The 18,930-nt window shown below is 44.5% G+C and overlaps 1 protein-coding gene across 1 annotated transcript in view; it reads left to right on the top strand.

The window, feature by feature from the left end:
- HDGFL3 (HDGF like 3) overlaps window positions 1–13,266 on the top strand; it is a 53,848-nt gene extending 40,582 nt beyond the window's left edge. Inside the window, exons 3-6 of the mRNA XM_083712953.1 lie at window positions 4,981–5,119; window positions 6,750–6,908; window positions 8,242–8,388; window positions 11,359–13,266. Coding sequence (XP_083569079.1) covers window positions 4,981–5,119; window positions 6,750–6,908; window positions 8,242–8,388; window positions 11,359–11,364 — 451 coding nt within the window. The 3' untranslated portion in view covers window positions 11,365–13,266. The remainder of the gene's footprint in view (window positions 1–4,980; window positions 5,120–6,749; window positions 6,909–8,241; window positions 8,389–11,358) is intronic.
- Window positions 13,267–18,930: the final 5,664 nt, after the last annotated feature.

The raw sequence follows: 18,930 nt of genomic DNA, 5'->3' as shown, positions 1-18,930 counted from the left end.
ACCACAGAGCCTGGGACTTGCCGATCAGAAGGTCGGCGGTTCGAATCCCCGCAACAGGGTGAGCTCCCATTGCTCAGTCCCTGCTCCTGCCAACCTAGCAGTTCGAAAGCACGTCAAAGTGCAAGTAGATAAATGTACCGCTCCGGCGGGAAGGTAAACGGCGTTTCAGTGCGCTGCTCTGGTTCGCCAGAAGCAGTTTAGTCATGCTGGCCACATGACCCGGAAGCTGTATGCCAGCTCCCTCGGCCAATAAAGTGAGATGAATGCCACAACCTCAGAGTCGGCCACGACTGGACCTAATGGTCAGGGGTCCCTTTACCTTTACCTTAGTTGATGTAGTGCACGGATGTCCAACTCCCAAGAGACTTCACAATCTACTCCCGGAATGAAAAACTGGCAGTGATCTACCCATTGGGGGGGGGCACGCCAAAATTGTTGACCTTTTTTAGGGGGACAAGCCACAGTTCTTCTGCTTTTTACGCCATAGATCACTTACAAAAGAATATACACTCCGCTGCTCTCGCCTCACCTACAGTGCTTAGGTGGGCCTTTGTCCCTTGTGACACTCCCATGAGGGCCCAATCACATGGGTAGACCGGCACACCCAGGGATCCACAAAGCCACTTGCTGGAGTGAAGTTGATGTAGCCTGCCAGCAGGGGTTTCACACACACCGGCCTAGCAGGGCGCCGGTGGCCGAGCAACGAGAGACTCTTGCCAGGTCAGGACAGCACCTGCGCGGATGCTCTTTTCCCCCCACATAGGAAAATGAGCCCGCGATCTACCGCTATTTACCTGTCGATTGCGGACGACCAGTTGGACATCCCTGATGTAGTGCATTACTTTTGCCTCCTTGCTTGTATAGAGATCTCAGAGCTTGCTTTGTGGGGGAAACCCTTTGGCAGCAAGAGCTGGCCAGACCCTGACTGAGCCAGTGTGGTGTAGTGGTTAAGAGCAGTGGACTTGTAATCTGGTGAACTGGGTTTGATTCCCCGCTCCTCCACATGCAGCTGCTGGGTGACCTTGGGCCAGTCACGCTTCTCTGAAGTCTCTCAGCCCCACTCACCTCACAGAGTGTTTGTTGTGGGGGAGGAAGGGAAAGGAGATTGTTAGTCGCTTTGAGACTCCTTAGGGTAGTGATAAAGTGGGATATCAAATCCAAACTCTTCTCTTCTTCATTTGCTATCTGTTGGCAGACCACAATAAAACCATTACAAAAACAGGTTGCCATCTTTGCAGCTCAAAAAGATGGCCGTAATGCTCTAAAGATGTCTGCTGCGGCTTGCAAAGAGGACCATCCGCAATAGTATTTTGATGCTGTTTTTTTTATTAAAAAAAATCATATTTTATTAGATTTTACAAAAATTAACAACCAACAAAAGACCAACTAAAATCACAAAAACAAACAAACAACAAACATCAAAAATACACACAGAAAAATAGAAAAAAAGAAAAAACATATAAAAGAAAATTTAGCAATAGTATTTTGATGCTGTTGTTAATCTCAGTTTGTACTGATAATTATAAGTGCTATCTATCTATCTAATCTATCTATATATTGTTAGCGTTATTATGAGTGCTGTGTTTTGCCCCTGCTCCTGTGGTGTTCATTCAAGCAGGCGTTTAGATTTGCTACCAGTTTGTGACTGTAGGTTATTCCCTTACATTTGTTATCCCGAATCGCATTTTAGAAACAAGCTAAAAATACACGTATTGATCTCGTTTGTTTGTGGGGCCACCATCCTGCGTACCAGGGAGGGAAATTTCTGCAACGGATTGTATTTTGCTCCCCACTAAGCAACCACAGGGGACGCAGGTGGCGCTGTGGGTTAAAGCCTCAGCGCCTAGGACTTGCCGATCGAAAGGTCGGCGGTTCGAATCCCTGCGGCGGGGTGCGCTCCCGCTGCTCGGTCCCAGCGCCTGCCAACCTAGCAGTTCGAAAGCACCCCCGGGTGCAAGTAGATAAATAGGGACCGCTTACCAGCGGGAAGGTAAACGGCGTTTCCGTGTGCGGCTCTGGCTCGCCAGAGCAGTGATGTCACGCTGGCCACGTGACCCGGAAGTGTCTCCGGACAGCGCTGGCCCCTGGCCTCTTAAGTGAGATGGGCGCACAACCCCAGAGTCTGTCAAGACTGGCCCGTACGGGCAGGGGTACCTTTACCTTTTTCTTTAAGCAACCACAGGGCGAGCTCAAAGGTCTTTCTGAATGCCAAGGAAATCGGCAACGTTTATGTGGCTAAAAGATTTTATCAATGCTACCCCAATATGGACAGGCAGCAAATTGCAGGCCGCTGGAAGTGGCAATTTGCAGTTTCACCACAGGAGGGCAGGTTCACCTAACATTTAACTGCAATAGCACTGCAGAGTGTCCTAATCATAGAGTTAGGAAGCAGTGCAGAGTTAACATACACCCACTGGTATCGTTTGGGATCCCCATCCATTTCTGTTAGGGTGATAAGAGTACAATGTGTCTGCATGTGTAATGTGTCCCAGGTTTGCAGTAACACTGACATATGTGTGTGTGTGTGTGTGTGTAATTAAATTTTCTGTTTTACCATTTAGAATACTCATTTAAACATCCTTAAAATATAAATGACTTCCGTTCTTCTCTTTCCATGGTTCATTTTGCATATCAAAAATCCCTGCATATTTTACATAAACTCAACCATCCATCAAAACTTATTTACCCTGTTGAATATATCTTAATGTTGCCAGTTGTTTAGGAAAGTTCTTAATGTTTGATCTTTTAATGTGTTTTTAATATCCTGTTGGAATATTGTGGCTGGGGAGACCCAGTCAGATGGGTGGGGTATAAGTATTATTATTATTATTATTATTGGGGTATAAGTATTATTATTATTATTATTACTACTACTACTACTACGTTTTCAACTGTACACAATTTCCCCCTATATATTCAATAAACATTTTCCAATCAGCTCTAAACGTATGTTTATGAAACATCTACTTTGAGGGACAAGTAACCTTAGACACATGAGCAGTCTTGTTGCAATACAGTGATGAGTGGACAGCGAAACAAGTGAACATTCAAACTGTTGCAATAGCCTAAGACCTCAACTCAGCCCACATCACTGTACATGATTTGTGAACCACTGATGCATAAGCACCACGGGAATTATCTTGAACATAAGCAGAACACCTATAGTAGCAAGAACTAGCCTTGAATTAATATTGAATTAATATTGCGCTAAGCTCATGGGGAAACCCAGCCAGATGGGCAGGGTAGAAACAATATATTATTATTATTATTATTATTATTATTATTATTATTATTATTAATGTTCTGTCTCACAGTACCCCTGTTATTTGGGGTCCTTCTGTGCTGGACTACATGAGAGGTTGACCATATGGGAAGTTGGCGCAAGCCGTCCCCTCAGCTACAGAGCCAAACTGGACAAGGCACAATTGACATTCTTAGCAGTGACATGAATGGGTGTTTTTTTAAGTAAGTAGCATGGATGGGGAGTACAAGCTGGATCAGGACCCCGGCAAGGGGGTGGGGAGGTCATTGGAGGAAAAGCTTCCATTCACATGCTGTCTCAAATGTACACACCTCAGCTAACCTGCAAAATGAATGTGGCTTACGTTTTCAAATTGGATGAAAGATGGTTTGAGGGACAGTGCATCAAGCAGCAAGATTTCTCAAGAAACTACAGGATAAAAGGATTGTGGCTAGCGCCATGTTTGAAGTACCACCAGTGGGAACACACTGGAGCCCGAGTAAATAAGAATGTTGTACACAGCCATAGTGTTATGCCTGAGCATAACAGGGTTGTTTCTCTCCAGACCACGATCTGAAGCCAAGGTTTCTTCTTGGCTTACCAATACATACACAATGCATAAATACTACAATCAGCTCTGAGATCTTCAGATGTTGAGAAGGATAAAACTGAAGTTTGAAATAAGTGGCTAGATAATTTACTTAATCTTGGCTGATGGCCAGCATTCTGTCCAAATGTAACCACTGGGACAGGAACCAGGAAGCAAGATTATAAAGCAAAATAAAAAGTAGGAAGAACGAACCAACATTGTAAAGTGCCCCTATTTAGATTAGCCACGCTGAAACGCTATTGATATTAATGAGGCTGTGGTTAGGCTCTATTGAGACATCAGGTCAAGCCATGGTTAAGGAAACTGCATGGTATGTTGTATGAATTGACAAACCCATATTTTCTCCTTGGTTACAAAACCAGAATCAGCACTTTAACATGAGGCTCGCAAACCATGTTGTTGTTGTTGTTTAGTCGTTTAGTCGTGTCTGACTCTTTGTGACCCCATGGACCAGAGCACGCCAGGCACTTCTGTCTTCCACTGCCTCCCGCAGTTTGGTCAAATTCATGTTGGTAACTTCGAAGACACTATCCAACCATCTCGTCCTCTGCCATCCCCTTTTCCTTGTGCCCTCCATCTTTCCCAACATCAGGGTCTTTTCCAGGTAGTCTTCTCTTCATGAGATGGCCAAAGTATTGGAGCCTCAGCTTCAGGATCTGTCCTTCCAGTGAGCACTCAGGGCTGATTTCCGTGAGAATGGATAGGTTTGATCTTCTTGCAGTCCATGGGACTCTCAAGAGTCTCCTTCAGCACCATAATTCAAAAGCATCAATTCTTCGGCGATCAGCCTTCTTTATGGTCCAGCTCTCACTGTGCTAACTATGGTTTGTTGTGATGCCTGAATTGGCAAACCATAGCAACAGTTGCTGTTCATCCTCTAGAGGCTGCAGCATCTGAAGACTACATTGCTGAGCAGACAGAAAACGGAAAGCAAGCATGCAGCTCCAAACTATGTTTTGTCTGACCACAAGCCATGGTTTGGTATTGTGATGTCTGAACAAAGCCACAATCAGGACTAACTAGTTCCATTTTTCATGGGACCAATTTCTCCGAACAATGACTGCCATATTACTGTACCTAATATAGCAAATGAAACTACCATTTGACTGTCATTTTCATTAAACCACAGCGCATTTCTGGGGCCTAAAGATCTCTTCCCGTACAAAGAATATAAAGACAAGTTTGGGAAATCGAACAAACGAAAAGGATTTAACGAAGGCCTGTGGGAAATCGAAAACAACCCCGGTGTCAAGTTTACTGGATACCAGGTAAGAATGGTTTCTTTTCTCTTTTAGCTTTTCTCAGCTAAGCCTCTCCCAGGGCACACTTACCAAAGTACAGACAGTTTTGGGCCTCAGAGGTGTCTAGAGTTAACAGGAAACATCTTACAGCAACAATGCCTCTGGGCGTTGAGTTATAAGATGCCAAATCCATCATGATAAAAAGACTAGGTCTTATTGAGAATCATGTTTTCTGTTTGGGGTTTAGAACTAGCAGTGTTGGCTCCAATTGTTTGTTTGTTTGTTTGTTTGTTTGTTTGTAAAGGCTGTACTTTCCTTTCTCCCTCTCTCTGGGCCCAGTCTGAGGAAAGACAAGTTAGAAATACAATAAATATTAAAAATGCCTCAAACCCGTGAGAAAGGGGGCAAACTACAGGATGGGATAGTGAGCAGAGATCTCAAGTTCTGGAGAAGCGGAGCTTTCATTTCTGAATTTCTTTAAAAGGAAGAACAAGGGTCTGGCCCCTGTCGTTGAGAAGCTATGCCAGGAAGTGTGGGGGCAATTCCTGCTGAAATCTCAGATACCATAGAAGTGTGAAAATAAGATTGCAAATGGTTGGGGACCCTTCTGGGTCCTTCTCATTGTCTTCCATCCCTCTGCCTGTCAGGTCTGGTAAAAAGAGGTTAAATTTTGGAGCAGCAACAAAATAATATCAGTGGCAGCTTCCACACTGCTTGGTTTAGTGACTTGTTACATGACACCTGTACAATGCCATTAGCAAAATAGTCAGTTCTTCACATTTTCCCTGATCAGAAAATAATTCATTTTTCTTTTCCTTTTCCCCCTTTCCCCTTTCTAATGGTACTTTTAAAAAATTCCCCTGGTGCAGATAAACATCCCATTGCTATTAGGGTCAGATTATGGTCTACATAGATGGGTCAGCCATTTTCTAGATTGTGGGCTAGCCACTGTCTCCTCTGTAATCTCTCTCTTCTCTCTAGGAACCAACTATTATCACTTTAACCTTCCCTTTCCCCAAAACAGCAACACCTTTTTATCTGTTTTAAGTACATTACATGGAGGTTTTGCTATCTGAACACATACGTTCTCAGGAAATCATTTGTTAGGTGAGCGTTTGCATAGTGAGTTGCCAATTTCCATTGATTCCTTTGGAAACATTTCTAATGCGTTCCCAACCATGGAATTTTGACTCCCAAATGAAGAAGAAAAAAACCCAGGGAAATCCGCTACAACTTGGCAAAAGACAAGGAAGGAAGGAAGAAATGCTCCCTTATTCATCCGATCTCTCCCACCAGAGTTTCTGGCAAAATGGCTGCTGTGGACCAGCAAAACACAAACAAATAATAAGGCTGCTTATTTGTACTACACGCAGGTCCAATTGTTTGGTTATCTGAATCTGTGGTGTGTATAGCAAAATTTGGGTACTAATTCATCACGTTCAGATGAGTGAATTTTCATAGAACGAGCGTTCGGATAGCAGGACCCGCATGTGTTAGCACTGAGTACGTGCCGCTCTGTTTAGAAGTAGGCAATCTGTACAGTAGGGCTGTTTCACATCTGGATAGAATGGTAGAAGGTGCCCAGTATCTCTAGATCAGTTTCTCCCTCATATGGGATGTTACAAAACAAGCTGCAACGATTTGTCTCATTCCAAAGGCAATTCAGCAACAAAGTTCATCAGAAACTGAGGGGGAAGGAGGGAATACGGCAGACGCCAGCAGCGAGGAGGAAGGTGACCGGGTAGAAGAGGACGGGAAAGGCAAAAGAAAGAACGAAAAAGCGGGTTCAAAACGGAAAAAATCCTACACTTCAAAGGTAATCCTTGAGGTTTCCTCTTGTTGCTGTTTCCCATATACAGTGCTTTTTCCCCCCTTCAGCAGTATGGAATAATGACACTTCTTTTAATAATGATGATGATGATGATGCAATGTCACATTCCTGTTATGTATTTAGTGGTTTGTGTTTGCCTGAGCTTGAGTCTGGACTAAGGATTCTGAGCCCCTGTGTTCTGATTCAATACATGACATCCAATCACAGAACATTTCAGGATTTGAGCCTCTGCCATTGGCCCTTCAACTCTGAGTCATGATTCGCAGCTTGGAAGTTTAGACAGCCAATCACACTGGGAGTGTCCCAGGCCTTCATAAATGTATATAAGCAGTTGCTTTGCCCCTGTTGTCCAGCTCTGTTAGTACAATAAACATTCTTGCTGTTATCACTCTGTCTTACCTCATGGGAACCCACTTCAATTCCCATCTTAGCAGGAGGACTTCCAGGGGCTTACTACAATAACCCCTCATCTTATGTGGGTTCGGTTCCAAGGGTTCAACTTACATATGCAAAACTTGCATATACCCACCCCTTGGAGCTGCTCTATGGCTAGTGGGTGATCTGAGGAGAGAGGGCATCCTTAACACTCCCAGAGCTGGTGTGCCAAGTAGGCCTTGCAGACAAGGTGAAGAACTTTAAAGCTCTTCTCAAGATAGGTCTGTTCGGGGTTGTTGTTGTTTAGTCACTTAGTCGTGTCTGACTCTTCGTGACCCCATGGACCAGAGCACGCCAGGCACTCCTGTCTTCCACTGCCTCCCGCAGTTTGGTCAAACTCATGTTGGTAGCTTCGAGAACACTGTCCAACCATCTCGTCCTCTGTCGTCCCCTTCTCCTTGTGCCCTCCATCTTTCCCAACATCAGGGTCTTTTCTAGGGAGTCTTCTCTTCTCATGAGGTGACCAAAGTATTGGAGTCTCAGCTTCAGGATCTGTCCTTCCAGTGAGCATTCAGGGCTGATTTCCGTAAGAATGGATAGGTTTGATCTTCTTTTTACCCAACACAAAAAGAGCATTTAAGCTCTCCATCAGTCTCAATGGATGACCTTGGGCCTGTTGCTACCTCTCAGCCTAAGTTACCACAAAGGGCCATAGTGAGAGTGGTGGGGAAATGGGGAGAATAATATCTGTCACCTTCCGCACCTTGGAGCAGAGTTGGGATATAAATGTAATTAATAATATTACAGGGGACAAAAATGGAAATGAAATTGAACCCAGAAACTGCCCCGTCAGAATCTGCTGTATAGAATATAGAACATCCAAGTAAACGATGCTTAAATATAGGCTGTCTTTTTTTCTTCCCCTCTTGATGGATATACTTAGAAATCTTCCAAGCAGTCACGGAAATCTCCTGCAGATGAAGATGACAAGGACTGCAAAGAGGAAGAAAATAAGAGCAGCTCCGATGCTGGGGAAGCAGGCAACGACACAAGAAACACCTCTTCAGACTCGCAGAAAACTAGTGAAGGGGTAAGGGTTACTTTAATGCAGGCCATGACATCTGAAGCATTCTAATGTTGCTTTCCGCAGCCACGACTTCTCCCAAAGAATGCTGGGAAGTGTGGTTTGTTAAGGGTGCTGAGAATTGTGATTCGCCCTCGCAGAGCTGTAATTCCCAAAGTGGCTTAACAATAGGGTTGCATACATCTGGAATTTCCCGGACATAGCTGGAATACGGCAGTCAGAAGCAGTGTCTGGGAAGATAAAAAACAGAACAATAATAACAATGACAATAATAATAATAATTTTTATTTATACCCCGCCCTCCCCAGCCAAGGCCGGGCTCAGGGCGGCTAACAAGCAATAATAAAAACAAATTGAATGAATACAACTTAAAAACAAAATTAAAATGCAACATTAAAATATTGAAACCTCATCGCAGGAGGAGAAAGGAAAAGAAAAAAGAAAGAGGGAGAGAGAATCAAATTGGCTCCAAGCCAAAGGCCAGGCAGAACAACTCTGACTTACAGGCCCTGCGGAAAGAAATCAGATCCTGCAGGGCCCTGGTCTCATGAGACAGAGCGTTCCACCAGGCTGGAGCCAGTGCTGAAAAGGCCCTGGCTCTGGTTGAAGCTAATCTAACTTCCTTAGGGCCCGGGACCACTAGGGTGTTGCTATTTATGTGCCTTGAGGCTCTCCGTGGGGCATACCGGGAGAGGTGGTCCCGTAGGTACGAGGGTCCTAGGCCGTGAAACTCCAGAGAAATCCAAATGTACAGCAACCCATGTCGTAAGTATAGTTTTTGGCGAATTTCCTTTGGGCAAAACTAAAAAATAGCTCAACAACGTTTGTGCCTGGATTTTCACTTTTTGAAATATGACAACCCTGTTTAACAATCAATTCCTCTTTCCAGGGAACTCGTGAAAGTGTAGCTCTGTGAGGGGAACTGGGGTCTTACAGCAATTTTCAGTATGATTAGCAAGCTACATTTCCCAGGATTCTTTGGGGGAAGCCATGGCTCTTTAAAGTGGTATAAAAGTGCTTTAAATGTATTGTGTGGCCATAATCTGGTGGGACTAGATGCAAAGGGATGGTTCTGTATTAAAAGAATAAATAGACCAGCTAGCAGTGGTAGTAGCATGGTCATTCCAGAACTACACATGTGTCACCCCCATGGCACAGAGAAGATGCATCATGATTCGTAATTATCAATTGCATGGGTGTCTTTTTAAAGTAAATTGCAGGTGTGAGGGCCCTTAATCTGGATTGTAGCATGTGGTGTAGGGGGCTTCCACCTTCCCTGCCCTTCTACTGCAGCTTCTATTGCCACTGGAATACAGTCAAACCTCAGTTGTCGAATGTAATCCATTCCGGAAGCCCATTTGGCTTCCGAAATGTTTGACAACTGAGATGTGACTGGCTTCTGAGCAGCGTCGAACATTCGGCTTCCAAAAAACCTTCAAAAACCGGAACATTTACTTCCAGGTTTTCGGCGTTTGGAAGCCGAAACTTTTCAAAACGGAGGCATTTGGAAGCCGAGGTTTGACTGTAAAAGCTGCCATTTGAGTGCATGGAAACTTCTATTCCCAGAGGGAATGGCAGGCAGACCCTCACGTGAGGGACTAGGAGCTTCGACTTTTCAAACCGGGCTGCCACTGCAGTCCTGATTGATCCCTGGCACAGGGAAAAGAGCTGCACCTGCTGTTGTCAGTGGAGTAAAAGTCTCCCTTTTGAGTGAATTGGAATGTTTATCCCCAGTGAAAATAATGGGCAAAAGGGAAATGATCCAAATTCGGCCCACAGTGGAAGGCAAGGGCCTATATCTCCCTCCCCCCACCCAATGACACAGGGGCACCTGCAATTTATGTTTTAAGAGCTATTCACACTGTTGCTAATTGTGTGAATGGCATCTCGTCTAGCTTGGCCCGATGACTTGTTTACTTGTGAGTCGGAAATATCCCCCTGGTCATTCTGCTAGTACAATGAATTGTGCAGTGGAAGAAGGAAAAATTGGATGATGGTGATGATTATCTATTAAATTTCAATACTGTACTGCCTTTCATCCGAGGATCACAGGGTGGTTTGCAGTATAAGAACACAAAAATGCATACCGTAGTAATGAACCTGCCCCACCCCACCCCAGTTTAAAAGGCCATAGATGGTTTAATTAGCCCAAGGCCAGGGAAAAGAGAAATATTTCTGCCTGGCACCTAAAGATATGTAATGAGGGTGCATGGAATGGCCTGAATGGCCATGAATATATTTCAGATACTCCCAACTGTAGAAATTTAGTATATTGAAGAAAGGGCTAGTTTAAGAGTCCTTCACCCTGCCCTTATAAACTTTCAAGGATAATAATATTATATTATATATTATATATTATATATATTATATATAATATATTATATATTATATATTATATATTATATATTATATATTATATATTATATATTATATATTATATATTATATATTATATATTATATATTATATATTATTTATACCCCACCACTGGGCAACTCCCAACAGAATATTAAAAACATGATGATAAAACAACAAACATTAAAAACTTCCCTAAACAGGGCTGCCTTCAGATGTTTTCTAAAAGTCAGATGGTTGTTTATTTCCTTGACATCTGATGGGCGGGTGCCACCACCGAGAAGGCCCTCTGCCTGGTTCCCTGTAACCTCATTTCCTGCAGTGAGGGAACCGCTAGAAGGCCCTCGGAGCTGGACCTCAGTGAACGATGGGGATGGAGACGCTCCTTCAGGATCCGGAAGAGGGTTTAGTTAGACATAAACTGCCGATGGAAATGTACATCTTTTTCTATGGCCTCCCAGATGTTCTGGCCGGTGGTCAGGGATGAAGCTCAACACCTGGAGGACCATGCCAAAGGCCTCGCTTTGGAAATGTTATATCCAGTTGATAACATAATGCTGATTGAATTGTTTGCATGCGTATTTGTAAAGGCATTCATATATTCTTCCTGTTTCTCCCCCAGACTTAACCAACATATTGACTGCTGCATATTAAGGGAAGACACAAGAAGGTTACATGTTTGGTTGTCTAAAATTCTTGGATTTGATAGAAGTCAGCACATCTGTTCATCAGCAGCATATCTGTTCGTATGCACATTTAGGTCACATTCCTACCCACCCTGTTCTCAGAAACGACTTTCAACTTCATTGTTATCTCCCCACCCACCCAGGGGTTCCCTTTTCTGAACGTCATTTTATTTAATCGCACGCGAAACAATAAAAAATATACGCTCTTTTCCAGCAAATGTGACATGCGAGAACATTGCCAACACGCCCATCATTGATACCTCCTTCCTCCCCCCCAAAAAAAACAACAACAAAGGGCCAAAACTCCAAACTTTAAACCGTTTTCTGAAATTTCCTTTTCTTTTTAAAAAAGCAGTAACATTAAAAATGTTTGGAAATAAAGTGCCCTCTGGTAAAGAACCGCAAGAATCTTTATTCTGCTTACAAATCATGACTTAAAAAAAAAAAATTCTCTTTATCCATTCTTGGTGTATTATTACTTTTTTTTTTACAATTGGTTTGAAAACAGGGGTGGCCGGCAGATGGCGCAGAAGCTAGATTTCGTTCCTTAGGCAGTTTCACGTGCTCCCCTCCCCCGCCAAATTGCAGTCAATATAGGGCGAAATAGTTGCTCGCAATTTCGTTTGTAAGGAAATTTAAAAGAAGAAGAAAAACTATTTTCAAGTTCTATGAAATAGGAGATATTTCCCCATCTCTCTTTTTTGGATTTTTTGTATGCGACATGTAAATGTACATATTTGTATGTAACGGTATGCCTGATCTCCGTAAAGCCCTCGAGCCAAGATGGCGCCATCTTGATTAAGGATCCATGCCCATTCATTCATGAAACAAATCAAATTTACGTGCAGAAAAATACCCACGCCCAAAATCACATGCTATATAGCCACTGTTTGGAGAGTAAAAGACTCCCTCCTAGAAGACATAGGTGGCCATCTCTGTTTTAAAACCTGGCAAAATGTACTTGAGTTGCGTTCCTGCTCAAAAAGTCCATATTGTATGAAAATACCTTTCCTTATTAGACATACCTAGCTAGCTATACTCTTAATACTTCTCAAGGTCATGGTGTAACGTAAATTTCTCTGACTTAGTTCTTATATGTGGAGTTAGTGAAAGTCTTTTGTGTTTCTTTAGATGAATACAAGGAGCTTTTTTTCAAAACCCCAAAGCAAATTTGAGCTTTTTCGGATGCCTTCCATTTTTAAGCGCCTGATAGTGTGTTTTTTTAAAAACAAAAATAATAATAATTACCCTATGGGAAAATAAACCAAAACATCAAATTGAAAAGCAGAACCCAACCTGAAAGGCTTAAAAAGGAAAAGAAAGAAAGAAAAGATCCTGCCATCATTTTTCTGTTTTTTCCCCTACTTTCAAAACTAGATCTAGACTAGTAAGTAAGCATTCCAAAATCCATTATTCTGTGTACATTATTGTTGCTATTGTGAGAATAGAGAATTTTATTTATTTTTCAATGCCAGCTTTTATTGTGAAAACATATGGGTTTAGTCCAGTTTTTATCAATCCTTGTTATGCTTGTCCTTTGAACATCTTTCGCGTACTCAAGGTTTGTAGTTGAAAAGTTTACTGTACAAAAAAAATAAAAAATCATGGGGGGGGGGACACAAGAAAAAAAAACCACAAAAAACTATTGTTTTTACAGAATAAATTTATTGGAATGTGTATCAGGAGTAAGGTTTGAGGTTGTAAGCAGCTAAGTTAGCGTCGTATTTGGCTTCATACGTGTAATAATGTGAGGTATTCATGTAACTCGAGTATTAAAGCAAAGCATTCTGTTATCGTTGAGTTCGTTCTAATAAGAGCACCAATACAGGGAAAGCTTTCTTGTTTCTGTCCCTTTGCTTTTCTTACCTGCGAGACTCCGTGTGCATCAAAAGCTCAGAGAATCACATGCTGTACATATAAAAGAAGTCTCACCTCTCACATAATGGCGGTAGTCCAACGTTCTCTGTCCGCTAGCGCAAAGGGAGAATTTTAACATTGCACACCTGAGGAATCCAAAGTTGTGCAACAGATTGTTGTGCAGCAAAGTCGCCAGCAACCACCTCCTATATTCCTTTGCACAGGCACACTCCACTAGCACAGAACATTTCTGCAACAGAACAGATAAATCACCACGTGAACTCAACTTAGCGCTGAATTGGATGCACCCAGTAATCCATGGGTAGGCAAACTAGGGACCGGATCTGGCCCAATCACCTTCTAAATCCGGCCCGCAGACGGTCCAGGAATCAGCGTGTTTTTACATGAGAAGAACGTGTGCTTTTATTTAAAAATGCATCTCTGGATTATTTGTGGGGCAGAGGAATTTGTTCATTTCCCCCAAAAAATATAGTCCGCCCCCACCACAAGGTCTGAGGGACAGTGGACCAGCCCCCTGCTGAAAAAGTTTGCTGACCCCGCCATAATCACTTGCATGCCTCAATATGCTAAGTGTGGTAAATGAGCGGTCCAGGGGCTAGTAAAAAGTAAAGGTGAAGTACCCCTGGATGGTTAAGTCCAGTCAAAGGCAACTATGGGCTTGCGGTGCTCATCTCGCTTTCAGGCCGAGGGAGCCGGCGTTTGTCCACAGAAAGCTTTCCAGGTCATGTGGCCAGCAGGACTAAACCGCTTCTGGCACAACGGAACACTGTGATGGAAGCCAGAGCGCACGGAAAGACGTTTACCTTCCCGCCAAAGTGGTACCTATTTATCTACTTGCACTGGTGTGCTTTCAAACTGCTAGGCTGGCAGGAGCTGGGACAGAGCAACAGGAGTTCACCCCATCGTGGGGATTTGAACCGCCAACCTTCTGATCGGCAAGCCCAAGAGGCTCAGTGGTTTAGACCACAGTGCCATCCGTTGTCCAGGGAATGGGGGCTAGTCCGGGTCCAGGTACTCGCACAGAGTTCATTTTAAAGTTAGATGCCTGGTTCCAGAGGATTCACGTTCTACCACGTGTGGAAAACCTACACACTGTGGCCGCGTAGGAACCTGACATCAGGAAATGTCATACTTTGCAACTTCAGAAATAAAAGAACAACTTCTTGCAATCCCTCAGATAATGGTGGAGGGGAAAGAGCATTAGCAAAGCCCTTCTAGAGCAGACCAGAGACCCCACAGCAGCCAACAAGAGGCCTATGGGAAGCCCATAGACAGGACAAGACACCCCATTTTGACTCCCCAGCAACTGGTATTCAGAGCCTTAAAGCTTCTAATACTGGAGGAGGTAGAATGTTGCCTTCATGCCCAGTAACTTTTCAAAGCCTGGTTACTTATCCTCCATCTATATGTCGGAGCCTCTCTTAAATGGTGTAACCATTACTCGTAAGTTTGCTTGCCCTTTTCCAGTGGCGTAGCGTGGGTTGTCAGCCCCCGGGGCAAGGCAAGTAATTCGCACCCCCTAACCCGTGGATTTGCGCCCCCTAACCCGTGGATTTGCACCCCCTAACCCATGGATTTGCGCCCCCTAACCCGTGGATTTGCGCCCCCTAACCCGTGGATTTGCGCCCCCTAACGCGTGGATTTGCACCCCCTAACCCGTGGATTTGCACCCCCTAACCCGTGGATTTGCACCCCCTAACCCGTGGATTTGCGCCCCCTAACCCGTGGATTTGCGCCCCCTAACCCGTGGATTTGCGCCCCCTAACCCGTGGATTTGCGCCCCCTAACCCGTGGATTTGCGCCCCCTAACGCGTGGATTTGCATCCCCTAACCCGTGGATTTGCACCCCCTAACCCGTGGATTTGCGCCCCCTAACCCGTGGATTTGCGCCCCCTAACCCTAACCCCCAGATGTTGCGCCCGGTGCGGCCGGCCCCCCCTGCACCCCCCACGCTACGCCACTGCCCTTTTCTGAAACTCTCCCAGCTCTATAGTATTCTTTTGGAGCTGCGGAAACCAGAGTTGAACTCAGTACTGTACTTCAGATATGGTCGCACCATAGATTTGTTCAATCTCGTTTCAGTCGCAACCCCTTTCCTAACGTTCCTTCTTGTGGAATTTGCCTTAAACCTCCGAATGCAGAGTTGATGTTTTCTTTGAGCTACTCACCATGACACCATGGGCAGTCTCCGCCAGCTTAAACCTCATCAACGTACATGCAAAATAACGGTGGTTGGGTTTTTTTTGCACCAATGTGTGTCACTTGCTTACGCTGAATGGCATTTGCCATTTTATTGCCTGTTGCCAGTTGGGGCACATCCTTCTGAAACTATCCCTTTTCGTTTAAAGCACCTTGAACAATTTGGTATCATCGGCCAACTTGGCCAACTCACTGCTCGGCTCAAATTCAATGTCATTCATAAATGACTTTCTAAATAACAAGGAGCAGGAAATGGTGGAAGGGAGCTGATGGTAAGACTAAGGGAGGAGGAAACTGTAGTTCTGTAATACAATCTGGCTGGGGTGAAACTGAAGGTCTGCCACTATAAACCCTACAGAGATTTTTCTTCCTGTGTAAGATAATTTACAAACTTCACCAAAATAGGCATCTCCCCTCAATCAGCGCTGGATATGTAGCTGGATGGAATCATGGCATGGGGTGAGAGACGTACAGTGGTACCTCGGGTTAAGCACTTAATTCGTTGCGGAGGTCCGTTCTTAACCTGAAACTGTTCTTAACCTGAAGCACCACTTTAGCTAATGGGGCCTCCTGCTGCTGCCGTGCCGCCAGAGCACGATTTCTGTTCTCATCCTGAAGCAAAGTTCTTAACCCGAGGTACTATTTCTGGGTTAGCAGAGTCTGTAACCTGAAGCGTATGTAACATGAAGGGTATGTAACCCAAGGTACCACTGTACACAGTAGGAAAGGGCTCAAGACAGATGCTGCTTTCAACATAGGGATGGAGAAATCCAGTGCAGTTTAGATTTTAAGGGAAGCCTACTGAATTCTCGCTTTCCACATGTGAACCGAAAAACACAGCTTATGCTTCAAAATTCGCACTTCTCTGAATTTTGTGATGCAGTTTTCCAGCCAAAAATGAGGAAAGTGTGTGTAAAAACGTGTATGTTTGTAAAAAAAAAACATACAAAATACATTGCATTAGGAAAATTGCAAAAACCAGGCAAAATCAAATACAACAGTCTGTGTGTATATGTATCTGGAGAGACTTGCACTACCATGTTGGCGAATCTTAAGGAAGACTTAAAAAAAAGATTGCGGAAAAGTGGTGATCTGAGCCCAAGTCTGTAAAAAATGATAAACGAGAGAAACCAAAGGTTTGTCCGTCGCTATTTCAGCAGCTGCTTTTGAGTGGCATAAGGAGTATCCTGGAAACAACAACAAAGTGACAATTGAACACATGAAAACACACAGTCTGTTGCCTTCATTTCACTAAGTGCTGAGCTTACAATTCTGGAGGCGCAAGCAGAGGGATTCGTAGCTGATTTGTGAGCAACAACTTTAAAGCTTTACACTGCCAGTCATTTCCTTGTTCCAGCAGTTCTTTAGCCCTCTACAAGAACTGTCAAGACTTGCACTTGCCAAGTCCAGGGCTTATGATCTCTTAGATCTGCTGCCCATTTGTAAAGCTTGCAAAGAAGTGCTGCAACTGAGAACTGAATGCATCCTCTGACTAAACCACGACTTGCTACTCTCTCTGTCCACTGCTCCCAACCCAGTTCTTTTGCTCCCACATTTGCAAGTTGCATTCTGTGTCAGGTGCATTTGTTCAAGACCCACTGCCGTGCCATCCCACTTCCATCGCGCCGCTCAGTGCAGCACCTGTCGCTGCTCGTTTTATTATCCTTTCACATCACGGCATCTTTTTTACACTGCGCTTTGTAGCGGCGCGTATCAACAACGAGGGGGAAAAGCAGGTCCCTGATCAGGTTGCAAATCTGTTTGTGACAGTGGAGAAGAGGAGAACAAAGGTAAGGAAGGAGCAACTTAAGGGAGTGAGTGGCAGCTATCAGCAGAGGCAGCCAAACACATATTCAGGTTTCATTTCAGCCAGGGGTGTGGACTGAGGTTTAAAGCAAACATGATGGTATCTGCAAGAGTCCATGGATTGCTGGAAAACTCATGGGAAGGCTGGGGACATATAGGACCATTTAAAGCAGGGAGATGACTTTGAGATGAGGGATTAAATGCAGGCCTCCAGGTCATACCCTCCTCTAATGCTTCTACCTGGCTGGAATATATCCTTGGAGAGGCATGCGTATGTATAAAGCTAACCCATGTGTCGTGGACTAGCTGGACACAAAGGAACGGGAGGAACCAGCAGGGTAGCTCCCAAGGGAAGAAGGCTCAGAGCCCTGGGGTTGGTGGTGGGACCACAATGAGTGGTCAGAGGGAAAAGACTGGAAGGAGGAGGTGTCAGAAGCTGAAGAGGTAACAGTGTTTAGTGGGCAAAGCGCAGAGATGAGTCAAGCTGAAGACGCATGGGTGTCTCCCTGTCTTGTTGTGACAAGCTCCCTTCCCCACTAGTCTCCCAGAAACAGGAGAGGCATGAAGCAAGAGGAGCAAAGGCAGGCACGCCAGCATAGTCTCAGATTGCTTGGGGAAAACCCTGGAGAGGAGACTTGGGCAGCTGTGGGAAGGTGGGGCCCTTCAGTCTCCACAACTGCCTCACAGGGGCAAGACCTACCAAAGAAGAGTTGCTGTGCTCATTAGGCCTGGCATTCCTGGGCAGATCCTGTCTCTTCTAATCAATCAGTTACTGTGTGTGATTTATTGCTGGCTCGATCCTGGCACTATGGCACAAATGGGGCATTTACATCCCTTTCCCTGCCTGGTTTTGCTTCTGGCCCAGCCTGCACTAGAATGTGGCCCCTGGAAGGTTGCCCACAAGGGAATACAACCCTGGATCTGAAAAAGATTGCCCACCCCAATTTAAAGTTTGACATGCTTCAACACCTATGCTTTGCTATTCTCCAAGGAGAATAGTTTTTCTCCCACCAGGAGAGGGGGAAAAAAGTTTCTGGGGTAGAGGAAGGTTTAGTACCTTCTCCAAACCACCCAAAGCAGCCTCAGCTGGATGATGCATTTAATCAGACTGTAAAAGTTTAAAGCCAAAGTTTTTGTGGGGGATGGCAGGGTGGAGGTGTGTTTTGAGGACTTTGAAAGAGCAGAGAGAGGCAACACCCTGCAGGCACTCTGAGTTTGGATTTGATATCCCACTTTATCACTACCCGAAGGAGTCTCAAAGCGGCTAACATTCTCCTTTCCCTTCCTCCCCCACAACAAACACTCTGTGAGGTGAGTGGGGCTGAGAGTCTTCAGAGAAGTGTGACTGGCCCAAGGTCACCCAGCAGCTGCATGTGGAGGAGCGGAGATGCGAACCCAGTTCACCAGATTACGAATCTACCACTCTTAACCGCTACACCACACTGGCTCTCAGAGAGAAGTCCAAAGAACAGGGACAGCAAAGAAAAACAAGTGTCGTGGTTTAAGGGAGCAGAAGACTAGGGCAGCCATCTGAAGGAATCCATGGCAATCTCTTCTGGGGATGGGTAGTACATTTGAATTGTAAACAAGTATTAAATAAAAACCACTTTGGTCTTTTGTAAAGT

This window comes from Podarcis gaigeae, assembly GCF_964106915.1.
Source record: "Podarcis gaigeae genome assembly, chromosome: 14".
NCBI lineage: Eukaryota > Metazoa > Chordata > Lepidosauria > Squamata > Lacertidae > Podarcis > Podarcis gaigeae.
The sequence above is the reverse complement of the archived record's forward strand: the minus strand, read 5'-3'. Positions and strand labels throughout refer to the sequence as shown.